Below are 23,276 nucleotides of genomic sequence, written 5' to 3'. Positions count from 1 at the left end.
AGCAATCGTTCATGGCAAATATACATAGAGGTAGACCGGGTCACAGAAGTATTGGCATCACCTGGGTTTTGTTACAAATGCAGAATTTCAGACCCTCATCTATGGAGCCAGAGCCTGCATTTTAACAAAATCCCGAGATGATCTGTAAGCACACTAAAGTCTGAAGTGCTACAAGTTCTAGAAGTACTGCTCTAGACAGGGGTTCTCAAATTTTCGTGCGTACTGGATCCTATCTCCAGATTTTCTAATTCAGTGTGTCTGGGGTAAGGCCTGAGAACCTGCATTTCTAACAAGTTCCCAGGTGATGCTTGTAGTCAAGGAACTACACTTATAATCCTCGGGAAAATTAAGAAAAGAGTCAAATAATTTTTTTGTGTTCTTTGCTTTAGATGAGGAAGCCTAAATGAGAAAAGCTGTAAGAATAACATTTTTATTCATGCTTGTATGAAAAGTACAAATGTTTGGGGGAAAAAAGAAACATAATAAATTGTGGTGCTTAAAAAAAGTCCAAAGAATATCAATATTAGTAAAAACTCTTACTTTTTACTATCCTACCTTAAAAGCAGGGATAACTTAAGCCTAATAAACCAAAGTAGGTAGCTATCCATGGGTTTAACTTCAGGGGGTTTAATCAGAGGACTGATAAAGCTTTTTTACACTTTCAAACAAGAGGCTGACAGATCTACAGATTCAGTGTTGCATTTGAGACAGTATTTCACGGCTTTGAAAAATGAGTATTTTTAATACATGTGCCATGTGCTGCTAGTTTGGGTAGTTATCACCAGCCGCTTTACTCCCTACCTCTCGGTTTAGTTTTGTATACTCTGAGACAAGTTTTCTAACACCTAGGAAGAAATATCTAGCCTGATGTATTTAAACAAACACAACTGAACACATAATTGAGTGTTCACTGGGTAATATGCAGATGTCACTGTCCCAGTGATTCACACCAAGTCCCCTGTCTACGGACAGATAAGGACTAGGAAGGCTGTGGAAATAAATTACCATCAGGTGATTTTAAAAGCAGAGATTAAGTGAAGATGGCCTAATGCTTATTCCCAGAGAATGAGAAAGGAAGGGCTCTCCTCAATCCAATGGCATTATTTTGTTCTCTAAGTCCAATTCCTGCCCCCATCTCTTCTCTTTATCTCTTTCTTGCTCTGGACTCCTTTTATCTTTACAAAAACAAAGTCTAGTCTCCACTATTATATATACCAGATATAGCTTTATGCTCTTGAATATATGTAAGTGAATGAATGCTTAACAATTTTTTTAATGTTTATTTTTGAGAGAGAGAGAGAGAGAGAGAATGTGCGAGCGAGCACGAGTGGGCGAGGGGCAGAGAGAGGGATACACAGAATCCAAAGCAGGCTCCGGGCTCCAAGCTGTCAGGACAGAGCCCAACGTGGGGCTTGAACTCACAAACTGTGAGATCATGACCTGAGCTGAAGTTGGACACTTAACTGACTGAATCACCCAGGCGCCCCAAGGGTTTAAAATTAACCCAGCACCCTCACTCCCACTCAAATCAGCTGGTAGCCCTTTAACTAGTTGACTTTAATTTTTTTTAAAGTTTATTTATTTATTCTGAGAGAATGAGTGAGCAAGAGCATGTGCACAGGGGAGGGGCAGAGAGAGAGAGGGAGACAGAGAATCCCAAACAGGCTCCATGCTGTCAGAGCAGAGCCTGACTCAGGGCTTGATCCCACAAACCTGTGAGATCATGACCTGAGCCAAAATCAAGAGTCAATGCTTAACTGACTGAGCCACGCAGGAGCCCTGCCTTTAATTTTTTTTAAGTGTTTATTTATTTTGAGACAGAGAGAGCGCGCGAGAGTGCTAGTGCGAGCAGAAGGGCAGAGAGGGGGAGAGAGAGAGAATCCCAAGTAGGCTCTGTGCCACCAGTGCAGAGCCTGGTGTGGGGCAGGGCTTATACTCACGAACTGTGAAATCGTGACCTGAGCTGAAACCAAGAGCTGGATGCTTAACTGACTAATCACCCAGGCACCTTGCTTTTACTTTTTTAATCACTTTTCCAGAAAAAAAAGAACCAGCTCACTACTTTTAACTCAAGTGACTTGTTTTTCTATAAGTCAGCAGTATTCAGTAATAGAAACCAAGTCCTCCTTTCAGCATCTTATTTAACCTCCTACTTAAATGAATGAGAATGTAAATATAAAACATATCAAACAATAAGACTGCATTATAGTGGTGTTTTTTTCTTTGAAAAATGAAATTATTTAAAAAATAAAATCTAAAGTTACTTGGAGATGATTATACTACTATCTACCCACATAAAGCAGCAGGAAAAGATTACGTGCACATTTAAATCAACTTTCAGAGGTCTCTTTTATATTTAAAAGGACAGTGAATAAGTTTCCTTAGAGCTCAAGTTCAGATGCCACCAACATATTTCATTCTCAGGAAATCTTTGTGTGGTGAGTCTGTTCAGGATTGAGGACACAAAAGAAACACAGTGAAATTGTTTTATTTGGCTACTTCTGTCACACATCAACAAATTTCGTTTATAAAACTTATTACCTATCACTGTTCCCTCAAATAGGACCAGTACTGTTTTTGAAAAAGTCTGAGGGCAACAGTGAAAAAATAACACCCATTGCGTTACTGAAGAATTATTTAATTCATAAAACATGTTAATTTTAACCTATATTAGGTGAATTGAAAAATAGTCTTGCTCTTTCAGAATGTTAGGCTCCGAGTTATTTACTGGGATATGCAATTTCTGTAGGTAACAGAAATATCTGGTACAGGCATTCAACTACTACATATGACTCTATGGTAAAAAGTAAAGCAAAATGTGAAGAAGGGTAATTCAACAGAGGATAACCACAGGAGATGGGCCGCATACGAACTGAAGTTGGCTAGATGAACTGAAGATTATTAGGAGACAGTGGATCCGAAAAGTGACAACACAGTGGTAGAAAAGGGCAAAGAAATGAAACCAGAAGAAATACGTAGACACAGTGACACACTGTTTCGTTCTTTTCCCCATTCCTGTTTTATGTGTCATATGTAAACAATGGACAATAATTTGGTATCTTATTCTTTTAAAGGGACAAATGAATAGGTGCTTTAGACAAAATGTATTTCCATAAACATGCAGTTTACTTAATTAAGTTTGTGATTGTGAGGTATTTACTGAGATGCATGTGAAACTAAAGTTTCTTTCATTGCACAATGATCCTTACTTGGAGAGAAGAACTAGATTATCATTATTTACCTTTTTTTTTTTTTTTTAAGGGTTTTGTCTTTTTTAATTTGAGAGAGACTGTGAATGGGGGAGGAGCAGAGAGAGATGGAGAGTGGGAATCTCTGTGCTGTCAGCTCAATTTCATGAACTGTGAGATCATGACCTGAGCTGGAATCAAGAGCTGGACGCTTAACCGACTAAGCCACCCAGCTGTCCCTCATTATTTACCTTTTAAAACAAGGCACATATACATAACTAGGCTCTTCATTACAACAGTACAGATACATTAAACACCGTGAAAATAAAACCCAAAAGTTAACAAAAACACAAGATCGTATCTTACTTTTACAGTTTCTACATCGCCAGCCTTTGCAGCTTCCAGCAATTGTCTGTCTGCCTCTGAATTGCCTAATGGGATGCCCTCTAAAAACAGAGAAGGAAAGAGTGATTAGCTCTTATTTAGAAAGCAGGACCAAGCTTTAAGGGAGGCATCTTATCTCAAAGTAAAGTTCTTTTTGCAGTTTGGTAGATTACATAATAAATCTCCAAGGTAGTAGGGGAAAACCATTAAGACACTGTTAAGAACTTTTTCGAGACGAAAAAAGAATTTTGGGAAACATTAAACATATAAACAGGCAAAATGTATGTAAATGCAAATAACAACTATAAACTGTGATTTAAACAATATAACGGAATGTAAAATAGATGAAAGATGGCATATTCTACAACCAAGGCCACTGGATGGTGGAAAAGCTTTACATTAGGAGAGCAATGGCCAGAGATCTAACCATGGTTCTGCCCTTAACTAGCTATCTGAACTGGGGTGAAGGGCCTCAGATTTTTTCAGTTCTAAAAAGAGAAAAGATGGACTAGAAGATAACTAAAGTCATCTTCAGGTCTGAAATTTTGTTTTATAGCTCACTTAAAATCTCATAGAAAAGAAAGAAAACATGTACTTTGTATCTTAGAACAAAAATTCCAATGGATTGAAGACTGAAGGATAAAAAATTAAACCTTAAAAATACTCAAAGACAATCTAAGTGAATATTTTTATACCTGGAGTAAAAAAGCATCTTAGAGTAGTACACCAAGGCAGGACCCAAATCAGTTAGGAAAAATATGTCAGGCAATAACATAACATTAAAATTATGAAGGCAAATAAAAAAAAAAAAAGGAAAAAATACTGCAACCTGTATCTTAGAAATGCAAATTAAAATACTGCGATACTAGATTTTTCTTTTTTATCCATTAGTGGGCAAGGTGGAAATGGGGGAGGCTACCCTGACAATATTTCTATATTTTGCATTAAAAAAAAGCATCTATTACTTCTGAAATTCACACACATTCACCCAACGAAAAGATTAAGAATCATACTAGCGCTGACAAACAGGTCTTGTCATACACTGTCAGTAGGAGTATAAAATGGTACTTAAAAACCTTTCTAGAAGATGATTCAACAATTACATGTTATCCTTTGACCTGGAAATTCTACTTTGACAATTTAAGAAACTCGCTGGAAAGATAAGAAATTGCTTAGCATAAAACTAGCAAGACTGTAAATGTCCAACACTATGCAAGTGAATAGGACCAGTGTTATAACCCCAAACCTGACACCAGAACAAACATATCGTATACGGGGAACTAAAGAGAATCTTCAAAGAGTCTTGTAGTTAGTTCAGCTTTGGCAGTTTCCAGGAGGTTTTACCAACCTGCCTTCATCTATTCAGTGTTTTTCTCAAAAGCTGGTTTCTAAGACCACAGGCATAAGGATCATCAAAAGTAACTGTTAAAGATATAAGAGGCTTGATCTGTTAGATTTCTTCTCATTTGAGCCCTGAGATGTCAAAGTCACTTTCAAATTTACGGGACCAGATTTCTAGGCTGAAACGTATAACCTAGGCATAATGTAGATATTTGATCTAAATATTTAAAAATGTAATGAATATGCAGGGATTCAATAAATGTTTTATTAAGTCAAATAGTTGGTTACCTGGTACAAATTCTACATGCCTCATATATAAAGGAGATAATAAAACAGCGAAGAGGTAGGGCCAGTCTTTAGAGTATTATTTATCATTATGGATCAACTAAGAGACACCTACCTTTTTATGTTTTCCTTTCTTTAAAGAAATAGCAACTATTATAGCTCACTCTTAAACATTTTCTAGATAAAAACTTAAGAGAAACTGGGCAGAAAACACTACTGGAAAATCATAACTAAGACTTCATGACATCTGCAGCACTGAGTAGAAAAAGTTATGAAATAACAGCCAAATAGTCTACATTTTCTTTTTACTACCAACTCCCATGTAATATGTGAAAAAATTTAAAGGATAATTTTATTTTTATTTTTATTATTATTTTTTAACACGTATTTATTTTTGAGACAGAGAGAGAGCATGAACGGGGGACGGTCAGAGAGAAAGGGACACACAGAATCCAAAGCAGGCTCCATGCTCTGAGCTGTCAAGCACAGAGCTTGACACAGGGCTCGAACTCACGGACCGTGAGATCATGACCTGAGCCGAAGTCGGACGCTCAACCGACTGAGCCACCCAGGCGCCCCTAAAGGATAATTTTAAAAAGTTGATTTCATGAAAGCATTTAATACCTTGAAGAAGTTGCTGCACGTTTTCATTTCCCATCTGTAAGGCAGTAAAGCCCTGAAGGGATATGATGTTAGGATCACACCCATAGCTCAGGAGTAGGCGGCAGGTTTGCAGATGACCACAATGTGCGGCTCTGTGCAGAGAAGTCTGACCAAGATTATCCAGAGCATTAACCTTAACAATGCAGAAAAAGCCAAAATTAGCCTGCAACACAAAACTTAAAACCATCCAATTATGAATTTAACACTTGCTACTGATTTAAAAATCCCAATTATTCTCTTATGAAGCCTCTTATCTGGTGCCAAAACAAGTGTTTTTGCTCAAATCTAGAGCATAAATTCACTAACTCATGAAGGCCGATACCAGAAAAGACCTTTTTTTGGGTTAAAAGCAGGAAATGTTGAATAACAGTTGTGTTTGACATTCAAGTATTAGTAAATTTACTGCATTTTGAGGCAGACACTGCCTAAAAAAGTTTAATCCGTGTGTTTTTAAAGATCTCTGAAGTCCAGAAACGCGGAGACTAACCCTCAAGATACACGACAGTAACAAAGCCAGAGACTAAGTTAGCATTGAAAACATTTATTCCTATCGGCTTAATCTTCTACCTTTTTTAATCATCCAAATATAATCTGTATAGATACACAAACACATCACATACATTTACACAACAGAATACTTCTAAGCAATAAAAAGGAACAAGCTATTGGTACATGGATCAATCTCCAAAATATACTGAAGAGAAAGCCTTACACTGAGTATGTATTGTATGATTCCATAGACATGAAGGCCTAGAACAGGCAAATCTAATCTATATAGGAAATCATCAAAATGGTTGTTGCCTTATGGGTGGAGATTGCCTTGGATGGGGCCCTGCTTCTGCCATGAAATAACATTTTATATCTTGGTAAGTTTTGGTTACACAGGTGTATGCGTTAGTCAAAACTCAGCAAATGTACATTTAAGATTTGTGCATTTCAGTGCACATAAGTTTTAGATCCCACCAAAAACCTGTACACAAATACTGACCTCTAGATAATGCCTATATGGAAATATTTAGGGAGAAGTGTATAGCAATTTGCAAACTATTCTGAAATATGTAATATGTATATATACACGTATGGACAGAGGGAGAAACTGATGGGTATGTAATAAAACAACATAGTAAAATGTTAATTCCCCCATCTCATCTCTACCTGCACCCCTCCCTACCAGGGAAGTAATTCTTTAAACATAAGTGAGAAATTAAGTTCCTCAGTAATCAATCCTGTGGCCACTAGTGTGATTTGAGACACGTCCAATTCATATTCATAGAATTGGAGAATATTTGAACAGGAATATATTAAGACTTTCTCAATGAATCTCAAACTAGATTATAGAGAGCTAGTCTCCATGCTTTTGGAAACTGAAAACTGATTTAAAATGCTCAGGACAATTAATCTATTTATTCCCAAAACAAAACTCACTGAAATGTGAAATACATCCCACTTGACTTTATTTGGGTACCACTTTGTGTGAAGATCAGGGTGACAAACTTGTCCTGGTTTGCCTGGGATTTCTCTGGTTTTAGCACCGAAAGTCCTGTTTCTGGAAATCCCACAGTTCCTGAACAAACCTGGATAGTTTGTCACCCTCATCAAGATTGCTTCGTTGAGTTTCACAACTCAAATTTAGTATGTATCCAGATATTCTTCTAGTAATGCACCACATGTATGAAAAAAGCAACCTATGAAAAGTTATAGAACAGACGAGATATGCCAAGCAGTCAAGCAGAAATAAACTTTATTTTATTCAGTAATTTACAATAGGAAAGACTGAGATTATACATTATCAAGAATTCCCCCAAATCAAAGAGAAATTAGAACAGTGAAAGGAAACACAAACAAGAAATTGTAGAAAGAATTCTGAGTGATTCCTTGAGTGGGATCCCACAGAAGGACAGATCAGAAAACTATTCTGGCAAAGCACATTTAGGGAAGAGCCTTGGGGCCACCCAAGGGCTAAAGGGTCTCTACTCCTTTCTTTTCCTTTCATTCAGAGCAGCTCCATTCTTTGTTACATAATGAGTTTCTACTCAAGATTCTGTTTGGAAAAGGCAAGGTTCTGTGGCTAAAAACTGTGAGAGCTGTTGAATTAGATGACTGTCATCTCTTCCAATCTGGGATGCCATGTGTATCTTTTACTGAGTGGTATTTTTTAAAGTTCCTGGGTAACAAGTGATGATCTCTAGCCTGATGAAAACATAAGTATTCTAAGAATAAAATGCTTTGTATACAAATGTCAACTAAAGAATACTGACTTCCCAATATGGGGAGCTATGAATGGGGAGTCGAATTTTTTAAATAATTTACTTCCTTCTGTTCCAAGTCCTTTGGCTTAGTCACAGAAATAACAGACAGTAAGAAAGACTGTGGCTGGGGATAACAAGAGTATCATGGTAACCAAGGAACAGAAGACATGAGTGAGAGGAGACTGGAGATGATGGGTCAGAATCAGTGTGTCTCCAGCTGAGGATATTCTCAAGAGTATTGTTAAAAAAAGACCTCAAAGGTAAACTTGACCAGTGGGGTGTGGGTAACAGGAATGGAGAAGGAAGCATGTATTTAAGGCATGTACTTTTGAATAAATCCTTAGGTTTCCTAGCAAAAAATCAGATAAGGAAAAGTACCTGCTAGTCTATTTTTAAGTATAGATTAAGACGAAAGAAATAGCACTCGTGAGAGAGAATACAGTTTAGGAAGCCAGGTATTTCACCTGCTAAACAGGAAATAACTCACTGGATTACCAAAGATTACCAAAAAGGAAGTATACCTTTGCTTCATGTTTCACTACTACTTCGACAACATCATTATGAGCTTTCTCAGATGCCACGTGTAGAGGAGTCAAGAATCTTAAAAAGAAAAAGTCAGCCAGACAGTGAATATATTATCCAAAAAATAAAAGGTCAATAATTTTTAATTACTAAATGTATACTTACTCTTTAGTCTTTTCATTGATGTTTGCTCCTTTTCTTAGCAAGAGTTCACATATTTGCTTTCTTTTGGGGTACGGAGATGCGGCAGCACAATGCTAGATAATTTAAATTGCAGCATTAATCAAGGACTATACAAGACTGATTTTTATTTAAGAACATTTGTGTTTCCAATCAAGAACAACCAAGAAGTTATTTAATTTCTTTGTTTTATTTTTGACCTAACTTTGCTACTCAAAGACTTTCTATTGGATAAAATGTACAACAGTTACCAAATTCTGGCAGGGCCTGCAAATCCTATTTACCAGAGGGTATCTGTTACTAAATATTCTGGTTGAGTTTTACAGTTGTCCTACATCTTTGAAAAAGTCAATAGTGATGTGATGAAAATTCAAATTACTGTGACCAATGCTCCTTTTAAAACTATTCCCACATAACATGGTATTTATGTTATTTTTAAAGGTTAATTAATGAAACACCCCAAAGGTTGGAGTTTCTTTACATGAAGAAATAAAAGACACTTATCAGCTCTGGAGGCTGCTTGGTAACAGCACGGATCAAATAGCTGCCAAGATTAGTATTTACTTCTTTCTCAACTAGTTGCTTCAACAGAATAAGGAGCTTGGATTAGTCAAAATCAATGGGAGAAGATGAAATGCTCTACAATGAAGGCTGTAGCATCTATATCTATGATACGTCAAAGAGGAAAGGAGTCAGGAAGTGGGGATTTGCCAGTTATAAACCTAGTATGTATCTCATGGTCATGTCCCAAAATCTTTGCATCTCTAATATCCAGGATAATACTCCTATACAATAGGTGTTCAACAAATGTAAAGATACTAAGTTCAATTGAAGCCTGAGAATTCATGGAATAAAAGTTCTGGATAACTGTTAAGCTAAGTTGTTCTATATATCTAAATTCAAAGTACATACGAAATTTGTTCTCTTACTTTAACCTATTAATTATAAAGCTTATCTGATCTTCATGACTGCTTCAGATTCATTCTGTGTTGTTGCTGTCACCAAAATCATTCCTTTGCCCTCAATAAAAACCATTTCTAACTGGTAAACACAGCTCCTTTGGTATGTCGGGAGTTACCATCCCAGGACATCTATCTATCAGGGCAGCACACAAAATAGAAATAGTTTATTTCCAAGAATTCTTGATCACATTCATCTCAAAACTGCACTCCTACTCCTCAGCCCCATCCTGGGGCAGCACCTGTAATTTCTGGAAGCCTGGAAAATACTGCCCCTCCCTGCACAACTATCCACCAATACTTAACTCCTAGTAGGTTTTAACGTTAGTAACAGAAATAAGTTGTTTAATAGCAGACTACTTACAGGGAAAATAATATATAGTATTAGCTTTTCAGACCAGAAAATTTTCCTGTCAGTCTTTTTAGATTTCTCTGCACCATCTTGATAATTTGCACTAGCATTTCTTATTAGTCTGCAGCTTTACCATTTTTTTTGCTTAGATATTTTTTACAACTAGAGTGGCAAAAAGGCCTAAAATGTGTTATAGATAGGTTCCTACATGACCTTCACATAGTTTACATCATGGCATAAGGAAGGCAATTAACCAATAACCAAGAAAATGAATTATCTACAAGATACTAGGTAAGTAGGACTATGAGTTAAATTTGCCCCTAACCATATTTGTTTACTTAGGGTCCTCTTCCCTCACTCAAAGCACATTCTGCAATTCATACAGCAGCACTGACTTTGTTCCTTTTAAACCGTTAGTTCTAAGACAGTCTGATTACACCATTCCCTATCTGCCATCACTTTATCCCTACTAGATCCCATTCTTTTCTGCTTTTCCACAGACTGTCCAATTCTAATCTACTTTGTTACAGCTCCACAGAAGTGTTACTACCTCTATCTGAGAAGCAGCCTCTACTCACATAGACACATTATTCACACAGTATAGAGGGGATATATACAGACCTTAGACTGATTCTGAAAAAAATTATAATACTGGAAGGAAAAGCAAGTGGTTTTTATATGGATGGCAGAATTATTTTTTTTTTCATTACTCTGAGTGGGTTCAAAATTCTCGATCACAAGCATTTACAATTTATGTAACAAAAAAGGAAATGATATGTACTATTATGATAGTAAAAAGGCTACCTATAATATATGTCAGTATATGAATAGTTTTTTTTTTTCTGGAAGGATACTTAAATGAATAATACTATTGCCTTTTAGAGGGGTGAGGTTGTCTATTTTTCTGTACTGTTTGAAATTTTTTCTTTATACATGTTCAGGTACTAATTTAAAAAAAAACAAATCTTTAAAACAATTCTATTAGTAAAAGTAGGACATTATGTTATTCTGTGTCATCAAAAGAAGTATGACGTTATGATTAGTTTAGCATGTTTTTGGTTATTGCATCTTAAAAACTTTAATCTGAAACATTACCAATGCTGTTTCATGTGTTTGAGGATGCTTGAAATTCACCATTTCCAGAGAGAGATGTTTTTTGATTCGTGTAACATCAGCTTCCCGTGCAGCCTGCAGCAACGAGTGGCCTTTAAATTCATCTAGATGAAGAAAAAGCATGTAAATTATTGAGGTTCTGAAGATATTCTCCAAATATAACCCCCCAAAAGGGAGACAGTGCTATACCAGCTTTTCTCAGTTATGACCCAATTCATCCCCAAATGTATACACAGATTTAGCCCATGGCTGACTCAGGGTCTATTTTGGTCTGTAGGGACCCAGAGTACTGCAATGTATTCCCAGACCTGAGAGTTCTAAGAATTTTCCAAAGCAGAGAATTTTTCTCAGTAAACAAATAAAACAAAAAGTGATCATGGTCCCTACACTAGCATGGCAGCAGCAGGTAATTTTGCTCACACATCAGAGAACTGGTGACCAGAAAATCAAGTATTTTTAAGAGCCACCTACTGATGAACAAATGAAAGAGTATTTTCTCAACATTCCTTTCATGCATCAGATTTGTGACACCACCCATTAGCCTTTATTGTTCCAGAAGAATCCAAATGTTAACACCAGTTTCCTACTTCTATGTAGTAATACTGTATCTGAACCAGGTGGCTGTTTCTCACTACATCTGTATCAGTTATAGACCGAAAACCATAGAACTGCCTACATACCAAAGCATATTAGATGGTAAAATCTGGGGACTATGTTTACAAGACAGCAATCCTACAAATAACACTGTAACTTCATGGCAAATTAATCAGAAACTCACACCAAAGATAGGAACAAAACCTAAATTCTTTCTTTTCAAACCCATACCAACTATCTAGACTAATACATATAAAAAGCATTGAACTTGACTTGAAAAAACAAATACAAATATATTTTCTTTTCACGGCATCTTAAGACTAGAAGTTCTCGAGTAGAAACCTCCAACTAAATATGCTAGCACGAAAAACAATAGATACCCATGGCTAAGGGTATCATAGCTATTATTTAAAAATTTCTAAAAACAGTGAGAAAGAACAAATTTTTAGTTTATTGGTATCTTAATATTCGAGGTTGAACATTCATCATTTTATACTCACATGCTAATCTTTCTTTTAACTGTGGTGTGGGAGCCAAGTCTATAGCACTTTTATTATGACAATTCAGCAGTGTTGGATCTGCACCATAACTTAGGAGGAGAGAACACACTTCAACCCTGTTCTTTGAAGCTGCCTCATGAAGAGGAGTGAATTGCCACAAGTCCATTGCATTTACACAGGCACCATGCTGAGGGATGGGAAGGAGGGTAGAGCATATATTTAGTGTTCAATTTGTAAGAGAGTTTAGAATTATTAGTACTGTGTAATTTAACATCATGCATGCTTAAACAAGTTATGTTCTCAAAGTTCACTTTTCAAACTAATTATTTCAGAAATACATTTCTCCCCCCACGGAAAACCAGCAGCTTGTTGCTAGGCCTATGCACAAGGGCCTTATTTAACTCTTTTATTGTTAAAAACACAGTTAAGAACGAAGCTTTAACTTGCATCTTTTCCAATTTCTAATTTTTTTTCTTTTTTTGTGGTATAATTTACATATGGTAAAACACAGTACTTCAGTGAATAATCTGACAAGTTTTGACAAATATATACAGCCATGATAACATCACCCAATCAAGATATAGGATACTTTCATTACCCCAGAATGTTCCCTCACGCTCCTTTTATAGATAATTCCTGGCCCCATTCTGTTAGCACCATATGTTAGATTTACCTGTTCTTGAACTTCATAAAAATAGAATAACACAGTATGTACTTTTGTGTCTAGCTTCTTTCACATATAGTGTTTCTGAGATTCATTCATGTTGTATCAACACTTCATTTTTATTGCTGAATAGCATTCCATTGTACAGATACACCATAATTTACTTATCCATTACTCTGTTGATGGGCATTTGGACTATTTCTAGTTTTTGACTATTATGAATAAACTGTTATGAACATTCATGTACGAGTCCCTTTATGGACACATGCTATGTCCCTAGGAATGGAATTGCTGGATGATATGGTAAGTATAGGTTTACTTTTATTAGAAACTGCCAAATAGTCTTCTAAAGTGGCTGTATTACTTTTGCATTGCCATCAGCAATGTTTGAGTTCTAGTGCTCCCCCATCCTTGTCAGTCTTTTTAATTTCAGCCATTTCAAGTAATGGGGTTGGACAGAGCACAGAAGTCATTCCAGTTCAATCTCATCTCTCACAATCCCTTCCACAGTATTCCTGCACAAGACAAATGAATTCCTTACCCTTTTTGGTATTCTCAATAATGGGAAACTAATTCTCAACTAACATGATTTTTCATAATTACCAGGTAAATCTTATTACAAGTTATCTTCTATCTTGAGTTAAACATGTATTTTAAACTTTGATCTACTGATATTCGGAGCAAATGAGATCAATATTCTTTGCAGTATTTGAAAGCAACTCTTATGTTTTTCTTTTTGAGTCTAAACACCTTCAGCTCCTTCACTCATCTTTCTTATCAGATGGTTTCTAGACTTCCTTTCACCCTAGCTGCCCTCAGCTAAATATACTTCAGTTTAAGAACTTCATTAAAAGGAACTCCTGGGGGCACCTGGCTGGCTCAGTTGGAAGCCAATGTGACTCTTCATCTTGGGGTTGTGAGTTCGAGGCCCATGTGGAATGGAGCGATTACTTAAATAGCATACATACATAGATACGTACATACAAATACTTCATTAAAAAAAAAAATACTGAGAGCTGGGGTGCCTAGGTGGCTCAGTTGGTTAAGCCTCTGGCTCTTGACTTCAGCTTAGGTCATGATCTCACAGTTCGGGAGTTTGAGCCCTGTGTTGGGTTCTGTGCTGACAGCTGGGAGCCTGAAGCCAGCTTTGGATTTTGTGTCTGCCTCTCTCTCTGTCCCTCCCCTCCCTGCACCCCTCCCTTGCTTGTGCTCTGTCTCTCTCTCAAAAATAAACAAACATTAAAATTTTTTGGAAAAAATAAAATAAAACCATATGGTACCTCATCAACCTCAAAGCGGTCAAATGCTGACCTATAAATCATCTATGTAAGGATTATACATATTCCTTCTATACCCACCAAGCACTGAAAACACATAGTGAACAGATATACGATGTATTTCAAATTGGTTTTATAATTCTAAGAAAAACAGAAGAGAACTAACCTTGACCAGAAGTTCAGTTACTTCATAATGACCATAAGAACAGGCATTGTGTAAGGGCACCAGATCACTACAGTATGGGGTGAGGGTGAAAAGAAGTCTGTGTTATTACAGATCCCCTAGGCGTAATTGTAATTAACTTAAATATACACTTAGATTTAAATAGCAAATGGCTTTTGTGACCTTCACACAGAAATGTACAGAATTTAACATCCATTTAAGTACTAAGTTCTAACAATCCTAACTCCCAAGTCGCTTCCAAATCCATCTTTTCTTTCCTGCACGGCTAACACCACGGCCTTTATTATTTCTTCTTATACTACTGAAACAGCCTCCACTTCAATTTACCCTCCAAACTGTAGCCAGATTTTTCTAAAAGGTAAATCTGATGTAGTTACTCCTTGTTTTAATGCCCTTCACTGGTTCTTCCTTGCTTTTGAAAGCTGGTTCCAACTGCTTACCCTGGCATGCAATGGTCTGGCCTTCTGGAAGCTTACCCTTCAATGATGGTACACTCAAGCACTTGCAGTTCCCTTGATGCCTCTGCACATACTATCCCCTTGGTGTAGAACAGACTTCCCTCCCTCCTGGCTTCTACAATCTTTTCCAGACTCAGAGCTCAAAAACTGGCTCTTCTTTGAGACTTTTTTTTTCAGATTCTGTAGGGTAAATTACTTAATAAACTAAAACCCAATTCCTTCATGATGGCAATGGAAAAAGAACTTTCTGTATAGGAAGGTACGGTGGAACCTTAAAATCCTGACTTGTACCTTTAAGCTGCTCTTCCTTGGGGATCACTTATTCATTAATTACCACAGACACTATCGTGATGGCTTCTGGTGAGGAAGAGCCACTCACAGTTTAGCCTTTAATTTTACCTGTCCTCTCTTTAAAGGCTCGTGGCTTTCCTCACCATTTTTCATTGTAGGATTTCTTTCCCGAGCACCGATTTCATTCCCAACTATCTACTGGGTCTCTCTACTTGAGCCCTCATCATCATCTCATAAAACCGAGAGTTCTAAAGATGAACTCAGGGGTGCCTGGGTGGCTCAGTCGGTTAAGTGCCCAGACTCTTGATTTTGGCTCAGGTCATGATCTCACGGTTCTTGAGTTCGAGCCCCGCATTGGCCTCTGCCCTGACTACATGGACCCTGCTTGGGATTCTCTACCTGTCTCTCTGCACCCCCCTCCATCGCCCGTTCGTGCATGCTCACTGTCTCTCTCTCAAAAATAAACATAAAAAAAAAAAAAAAGGGAACTCAACGTTTTCTTCCAAGATTTCCCTCCTGGATTTTAGCATGTGTATCACTGGGTCTCAGTCATTCAGCTTCAGAATTTGAAATGTAGTTATCTTTGTATTCCTTTCTCATTCATCATATTCAGTCAACAAATCTTGGCCATACGTACCTTGTAATATATCTCCTGCACCTATGTCTTCATTTCCATTCCTCTGCAACATTATTATAGATTCTCATCGTGCTTGAACCCCTACAATGATTACTCTAACTGCTCTTTTCCTTCTGGCTCTTTGTCTCCAAACTACTCTACACATTCCTGCCAGAGTGTGTCCCCTAAAACCCCTCTTTTAGAAAAAATTTTCCCCTTAGTTAAGATCCTTCAATGGCTCGCAGCTCACAGCTTGAACTCTTTAGGCTAGAATACCAAGTCTTCTAAAACTTGCTTCTTACCTACTTCTCCAACCCTAAACTTCATTTCTCCCTCCTGCATAAATCATCTGCTTCAGCCATACTGGTTTAGTCTTTGTTTCTTAAAGATGTTGTAATATATGCTTCAGCACCTCCTCTCACACAGATTCTCTTGCACAAAGATGTTTCCTAAGCTCTCTGCTCTCTTGAACTGAGTCCAGGTCAAGTATCACCTCCTCCTGAAGGATTTTCCAGCCACTACAGCCATCACTGAGAGTTCCCTCCTGGGAACTCCTAAAGTACTATCTCTATTATACCTCACACTCGGTAGAGATCTTATATTGTTAGCTATCTTTCCATTCTCCCTAAATGCAGTGTAAGCCTTATGAGTGGGAGCTTTAAGATTTTATAATTCTCAGATTCCTGAGAGCAATCTGCATATTGTAAAAACTCAATAATGTTTATGCTGTTTAGCAAACAGTAAGATTTTTATAAGATTACAGAGATTATTGCAAGGACAGAAACATCTGAGAAATCCTCATCTGTTTCAAATGCTTACTTACCCTTTGTCTTTAGCATGGACATCGGCTCCGTGTTGCAGTAACAGCTGTACAATTTTTACTCTGTTGTATCCTGCTGCCAAATGCAATGGAGTTGACTGAAATATTAATCAAATTAATGAAATTAAAACAATAGCTAAAAAAATGTGTGAAAAGGTAAAAATCCAAATACCAAAAAACTTGATAAAGGTATTAATTTGGTTTTATAGAATCCAACATATGTACTGAAGGCATAAAAGTTTGTAAGCTCGTTATTAAATAAGAAGCAAACAACTATATATTTATTTTCAATAAAGTATTACTAAATTTAAGAATCCAAACTATTACTTAAAAGAAATATTAGCATTTGCATCAAACGTTTTCTTTTTTTTTAAGTTTATTTCTTTCGAAAGAGAGAGAGAGAGAAAGAGCGCAGGGTGGGGGGTGCAGATAGAGAGGGAGAGAGAATCCCAAGCAAGCTCTGCACTGTCAGAACAGAGCCTGATGCAGGGTTTGATCTCACAAACCATGAGATCATGAGCTGGGCCACAATCAAGAGTTGAAAGCTTAAATGACTGAGCCCCCCAGGTGCCCCTTCATCAAATGTTTTAATTTTTAGTGACACAAATGCATTTTCATGTTACCAGGAGGATGAACACATGTTTAGTTGCAAAAGGAAGTACCTTTCTGCCATCACTTGCATGGCAGTTGACATTTAATGGTGTAAGAAGAGCCATCATTTTTTCTTCATTGCCACTCCTAGCACACAAAAAAATGTATTAGTAATTTGTATTCTTTATCAGAGCCTATATGGAGGCATATATGTGACTATTAAAAAAATCATTCTCTTTTAATGTTTGCTTGTTAAAAAAAAATTAATGATGAAGTTATTCATGGTATGTATTTATTACACCAGTACATACCTGGCACTTTCCAAAAGTTCATCTTTCTTATATTCACCTGTGAATTAGGGGAAAAAAGGAGATTAAAGAAAACTGAGTCACAAAAGTAGTAACAGTTTTATGCATAAAGATCCTCATGAACTATATTTAAAGTAGATAAACGAAATTTCCAACAAACGGAAAATGGTTAATTAAGAGAATATTGTACAGTTTAAGAATAATTATAAAGAACATGGAATAATTTTTATAAAAGTAAAAAAAAAAAATCCAATATTACATAATGAAGCTATATGAAAACAATATTCACCAAAAAATGAAAGCCAAGAAGAAAATAAACCAAACTTTCAAAAGTTTGTTCTACGTGGTAGGTTATTGGTGAGCTTTTCCTTTTCTTTTGTAAAGGAAAGAATTTTCCAAATTTCCTAAAACCAATTATGTTATTTGTTCAACAGACAAAATGCACCCACAACTTCACTCAAAGGTAAAACAAAACAAAATTCAATATACCAACATTATAGAGATAACAAAAGATAATCTACGGCATTATCAACTGAACATATTGTTAACATTTTTATGGATCCAGAAGATTTTTCAACACTAAAATTATATTTATTATAATGCTACTTAAATATATGCAAATAAAAATTGGATCAAATATAAACTCTTTATGCCTATAGCTTTCATATTTACAAACGAATACAAACAAAATTTTAAAATGAATATAACTTAAATTAACCTAATGGATAGTGTTTACTGATTTGCTGAAATAAAATCCAAACTGCTGCCCACAGTGCAAATTATATATTGATCACTAGTGCAAGGCTTCTTTCAGCCCCAAGGTGTTTAAAAAGAAAAAAGCAGGGAATAGCATGGAATAGGGAAGGGGGAAATAAACACTGGATTTATAGTTACAGCAGTTCACTTTTCTAGAACCCCTTTGAGGGACTAGTCTAAATTTTCTCAGTAGTACCAGAAGAAATATCACAAATTCCAAGCACAAGAGCTCATAGCACAAGCTCTCAGGCTCTTGACTATTGGACTGGACATGATTCTAATGGTGATCACACAGTGAAGAAGAATCCAGAAAATAATATGGCAGAGAGCTGCTTAAAAGGAAACAGTCTGATGAAGGAGAAACATTTGAAGTGGATACTACCACTTGAAAAGGCTTGACAGTCTAAGTAAACCTAGAGACTAAGCCTTACACATCCTAAGAGGTTCCAAAGACATGAATATGTTATGCGAGAACAATAATTGACACTCTTCATGGTAATGAAATTGGTATGGCCAGAATCCTCTGTCTAGAAAAGGGAATGGTTAGAGCTCTTAGAGCTTTTTGAAAGGGTTTCATAAAAAAAGAGAGAAAAAGAAAAAGATTAAAATACATTAAAAAAAAATAGTATATTAGGGGTGCCTAGGTGCCTAGTTGGTTAAGTGTCCGACTTTGGCTCAGGTCATGATCTCATGGTTTGTGGGTTTGAGCCTCATGTCAGGCTCAGAGCCTGGAGCCTGCTTGGATTCTATGTCTCTCTCTGCCCCTCCCCGACTCGTGCTCCACCTGTCTCTCTGTCTTTCTCTCTCTAAATAAACATTAAAAAAAAAAAGCTTAAAAAAATAGTATATTAAAAGGGTAAACATGTTATCTTGAAAAATCAGGACATTTATTTTTTTAACTTCTTATAAACTGACAGCCTATACAGAACCTTGTAAAACCATATATATCACAAAAAAATTTTAGCAGAACAACTGCAATGCCTGGAAAAGTAGCATTTTTAGGCAGCTTTAGCTTGGAAATAGAAATTCTCTGATTTCAAAATGAGATGTTTCCTTATTCACTGGCTAATAAAAATTTCTGAGATTTCACTTATTTTAAGCTATTCTTTTTTTTTTTTTTGAAGCTTTTAATTACCTGATACTCCTCACAACAAGTGTACTCCTTAATCCTCATCACCTATTTAACCTGTCCCCCCACCAACCTCCCCTCTGGTAACCATCAGCTTGTTCTCTATAGTTAAGCATCTGTTTCTTGGTTTCTTGCTCTTTTTGTCCCCTTTCCCCCCCCCCCCTTTTTGTTTAAGTTCCTCATATGAGTCAAATCATATGATATTTGTTTTTCTCTGACTTATTCTGCTTAGCATTATACTCTCTAGCTCCATCTATGTTGTTGTCAATGGCAAGATTTCATTCTGTTTTATGGCTCAGTAATATTGCATTGTGTGTGTTTATGTATCTATGTATGTATGTTATACATGTGTGTGTGTGCGCACACCACATTTTCTTTATCCGTTTACCTATTGATGGACATTTGGCCTGCTTCTGTATCTTGCCTATTGTAAATAATGCTGCTATAAACATCGAGGTGCACCTATCCCTTTGAATTAGTGTTTTTGTATTCTTTGGGTAAATACCCAGTAGTGTGATTACTGCATTGTAGGGTAGTTCTATTTTTAACTTTTTGAGTTAAATCTCCATACTGTTTTCCACAGTGGCAACACCAGTTTGCATTCCCACAAACGGTGCACGAGGGTTCCTTCTTCTCTACATCCTCACCAATACCTGCTGCTTCTTGTGTTGTTGATTTTAGCCATTCTGTAAGGTGTGAGGTGGTACCTCATTGTAGTTTTGATTTGCATTTCCCTGACAATCAGTAATGCTGAGCATCATTTCATGTGTCTGTTGGTCATCAGGTATGTCTTCTTTGAAGAAATGTCTGTTCGTGTCTTCTGCTCATGTTTTAATTGGATTATTTGTTTTTTTGGGTGTTGAATTTTGTGAGTTCTTCATATATTTTGGATACTAACCCTTTATCAGATATGTCATTTGCAAATATCTGCTCCTGTTCCCTAGGGTGCCTTTTAGTTTTATTGATTGTTTCCTTCTCTGTGCAGAAGCTTTTTATTTTGATGTTGTTCCAATTGTTTATTTTTGCTTGGAAAAATCAGGGACATTTAAAAATCCTGAATACGTGATAGTAACACACAACTATCTAACACCCCTGACCCAAAATAAGGCAGAAATCACATATTTAAAGACCAATTTAAAAAGAAAAAAGAAAAGCTTTACTTTTCTTACACAAAAATCAAATATCAACTGTCCAGATGTAGAAAAGAGTTAACAATTGAACTGACAGCATTTTGAAAATCTAGTTGACATCATTAACCGCAGGAAGCAGACTGTCTACCTAGCGAGCTCAATTCTTTATATTCTTCCTGGAATACCCAAAGAGAGGACATCGGCTTACCAGTCAGCACTGCTTTGGCAGACGGGTCTGCTAAATCCAACGCTGTCCTTCCATCTGTATTTCGGATGGTTGGCTCAGCTCCGTGCTGTAAGAGCACTGCAACACAGAAACACTACCTTTCAAAATGGTAACCATGACAATATTCTTTTAGTAAATCATTTTCTCAAAAACTCTGGTCCAGAAGTCTTAGAGTTATTTAAAGACCTTTCATATCCTGACAGTATGGTAAATGTTATATTTTAAAGATAAGAATATAGAAAATATTGTATTTAATGTATAAGACACCTTAAATAAATGTCCCCTAAGATTAATGTCAGGTTTCCTTTGCTCTGTGACTGAAGACAGATCAGAGTATATAAAGAAATAAAAGACTAGTTTACTTAAAAGCTTGTTTTCTCATTCCAAAGGAACACTGCCTATGTTACAAAGAATGTCCTACCATAACAAAAATAGAAGTTCCAAAGCTATGAAAGCCCGGGAACAGGGATCTGTGGAATTAGAAAAGGAGGGAAAAAAAAAAAAAATCACACAGGTAAATTCTTTGAAAAAGAAAAGAAAAATACTCTGTAGGGTTAACAAACCCCAAATCAAAACTGCTATGTTACATCCTAGAGCACATGAAAAGAACAGATTTGAGCTATATTCTCTACTGTTACTTGTTATATAAAGATATTCTAGGGGTGCCTGGGTGGCTCAGTTGGTTCAGCTGATGCTTGATTTCGTGAGATCCAGCCCTGCATTGGGCTCTGTGCTGTCTCTGGAAATAAATACATACATAAACATGGAAGAAAATTTTTTAAAAAATATTCTAGCATACTCTTTAAGTAAGTGCTGGTGAAAGACAGGCAAATACATGCAGAGCAGGAAGCCTACCTCCTGTTCTTTGACAGGGTTATTATATTCATTCCACTCTACCACTACCTGTAATAGTGCTGTCCGATAGAAATAAAACGGGAGCACGTATGTAATTTAAAATTTACTAGTAGCCATATTAAAAACAGGATAAGTTATTTTCAATATTTTATTTAATCCAATATACCCAAAATACCATCATCTCAACATTTATATTTATATTGTGATCAATATAAAATTGAGATTTTTGCATTCCTTTCTTTCATGGTTTTTGAAATATGGTATGTTAAAAGTATAACTCCATTCAGACTAGCTGCATCACACGTGCTCAGTTACCATACTGGACAGTGCAGATCTATAACCGTATTTGGAAAATGCTGCATTATTAAAGCTGATGATTTATATGTCTATGACTCAGGAACTAGAAAAGGGCTGTGAGCAGAGGGCAGCAGCAATTTCAGATAACACACAGGAAAGGAGAACAGGGCAGAGGCTACTAGGTAAAGTGTTTTGTATCTTGATTATAAATGACCTAACTTGAGCTAGGCTGGGACTGGTATAAATAGTTATAAATAGCGATATGGGTTTTGGGGTGAGGAGAGAGCGACTTTTTTTTTTTTTTTTAAATGTTTATTTATTTTTGAGATAGCGCAAGCGGGGGAGAGGCAGAGACAGCAGGAGACAGAATCCAAAGTAAGCTGCAGGCTCGGAGCTGTCTGCACACAGAGCCAGCCCAATGTGGGGCTGGAACTCACAAACAGTGAGATCATGACCTAAGCTGGAGTCGGATGCTTAACCGACTGAGACACCCAGGTGCCCCAAGAGAGCAACTTTTAAATCCAGCATAGAGCACCTGGACTTTTCCTAGTGCACCGAACTGGTTTTCTAGCTGTCTCAAGGATTTCAGCTGTCCTTGTTTTGAATCAGGAAATAGAGCTAAGGTAAGCAGAGTCTGAAACCCTTGACTGTTAGGCTCAGAAAAGTCAATACCAGGGTTAATGAAAACTCTCAAATAATCTTTTCAATTATAATTTTCTGCCAGTGACCAACCAACCTATCAGGCCAATCCTGTATCATTTGTTAACTGATCATTTGTCCTTCAAATGCTTCTTTACTTATCCTGCCATTTCTATTCTACAACCCTCCTTGATGCCCTCATTTCTCATCGGGATTATTTTACAGCTTCCAAGCTAGTCTGTCTGATGCCATCCATTCAACCCAGCACTGTACCAGATCGTTCTTTCAAAAATATACTACTCTTACCAGACTGTCTCCTCCAAAGTCTTCAATGATTTCACACTACCTACATAACAGTATCAAGCTCCTTAATCTGCAATTCAAAGCTTTTTACAAAGAAGTCTACCTACCTTTTCAATCTTTCTCCCACAACTTCCTGGAAAGACTCCAGGAAGGAGAAACTTGACTCCAACCCAGTCATGGTACTCAGTATCCTCTAACACTCTCTGTTCACTTCTATCATGACTTTACTTGCTTCTTCATGTGTCTTATCTAAATTTCTACAGAATGGGAATTTTGTGCTCTCTTCTTTAAAGAACTTAAGCTCAATAACATACAAAAACAGACACTTAGTAAATAATGGTTAGATTAAATCACAAAGTATTCTCTAGTATTTAAATAAAGTCTGGCAGAATTTGATCACAT

At 36.6% G+C, this 23,276-nt stretch overlaps 1 protein-coding gene across 1 annotated transcript in view; it reads right to left on the bottom strand.

Annotated features, from left to right (window-relative positions):
• Positions 1–23,276, bottom strand: part of TNKS2 (tankyrase 2) — a 67,152-nt gene that overhangs the window by 27,637 nt on the left and 16,239 nt on the right. The window contains exons 3-13 of the mRNA XM_049645414.1: positions 20,763–20,858; positions 17,543–17,579; positions 17,303–17,378; positions 16,644–16,738; positions 14,438–14,504; positions 12,331–12,517; positions 11,219–11,340; positions 8,798–8,889; positions 8,632–8,710; positions 5,823–5,994; positions 3,555–3,634 (exon numbers count right to left, since the gene is read on the bottom strand). Coding sequence (XP_049501371.1) covers positions 3,555–3,634; positions 5,823–5,994; positions 8,632–8,710; positions 8,798–8,889; positions 11,219–11,340; positions 12,331–12,517; positions 14,438–14,504; positions 16,644–16,738; positions 17,303–17,378; positions 17,543–17,579; positions 20,763–20,858 — 1,103 coding nt within the window. The remainder of the gene's footprint in view (positions 1–3,554; positions 3,635–5,822; positions 5,995–8,631; positions 8,711–8,797; positions 8,890–11,218; positions 11,341–12,330; positions 12,518–14,437; positions 14,505–16,643; positions 16,739–17,302; positions 17,379–17,542; positions 17,580–20,762; positions 20,859–23,276) is intronic.

The sequence above is a fragment of the Panthera uncia genome, chromosome D2, assembly GCF_023721935.1.
Source record: "Panthera uncia isolate 11264 chromosome D2, Puncia_PCG_1.0, whole genome shotgun sequence".
NCBI lineage: Eukaryota > Metazoa > Chordata > Mammalia > Carnivora > Felidae > Panthera > Panthera uncia.
The sequence above is the reverse complement of the archived record's forward strand: the minus strand, read 5'-3'. Positions and strand labels throughout refer to the sequence as shown.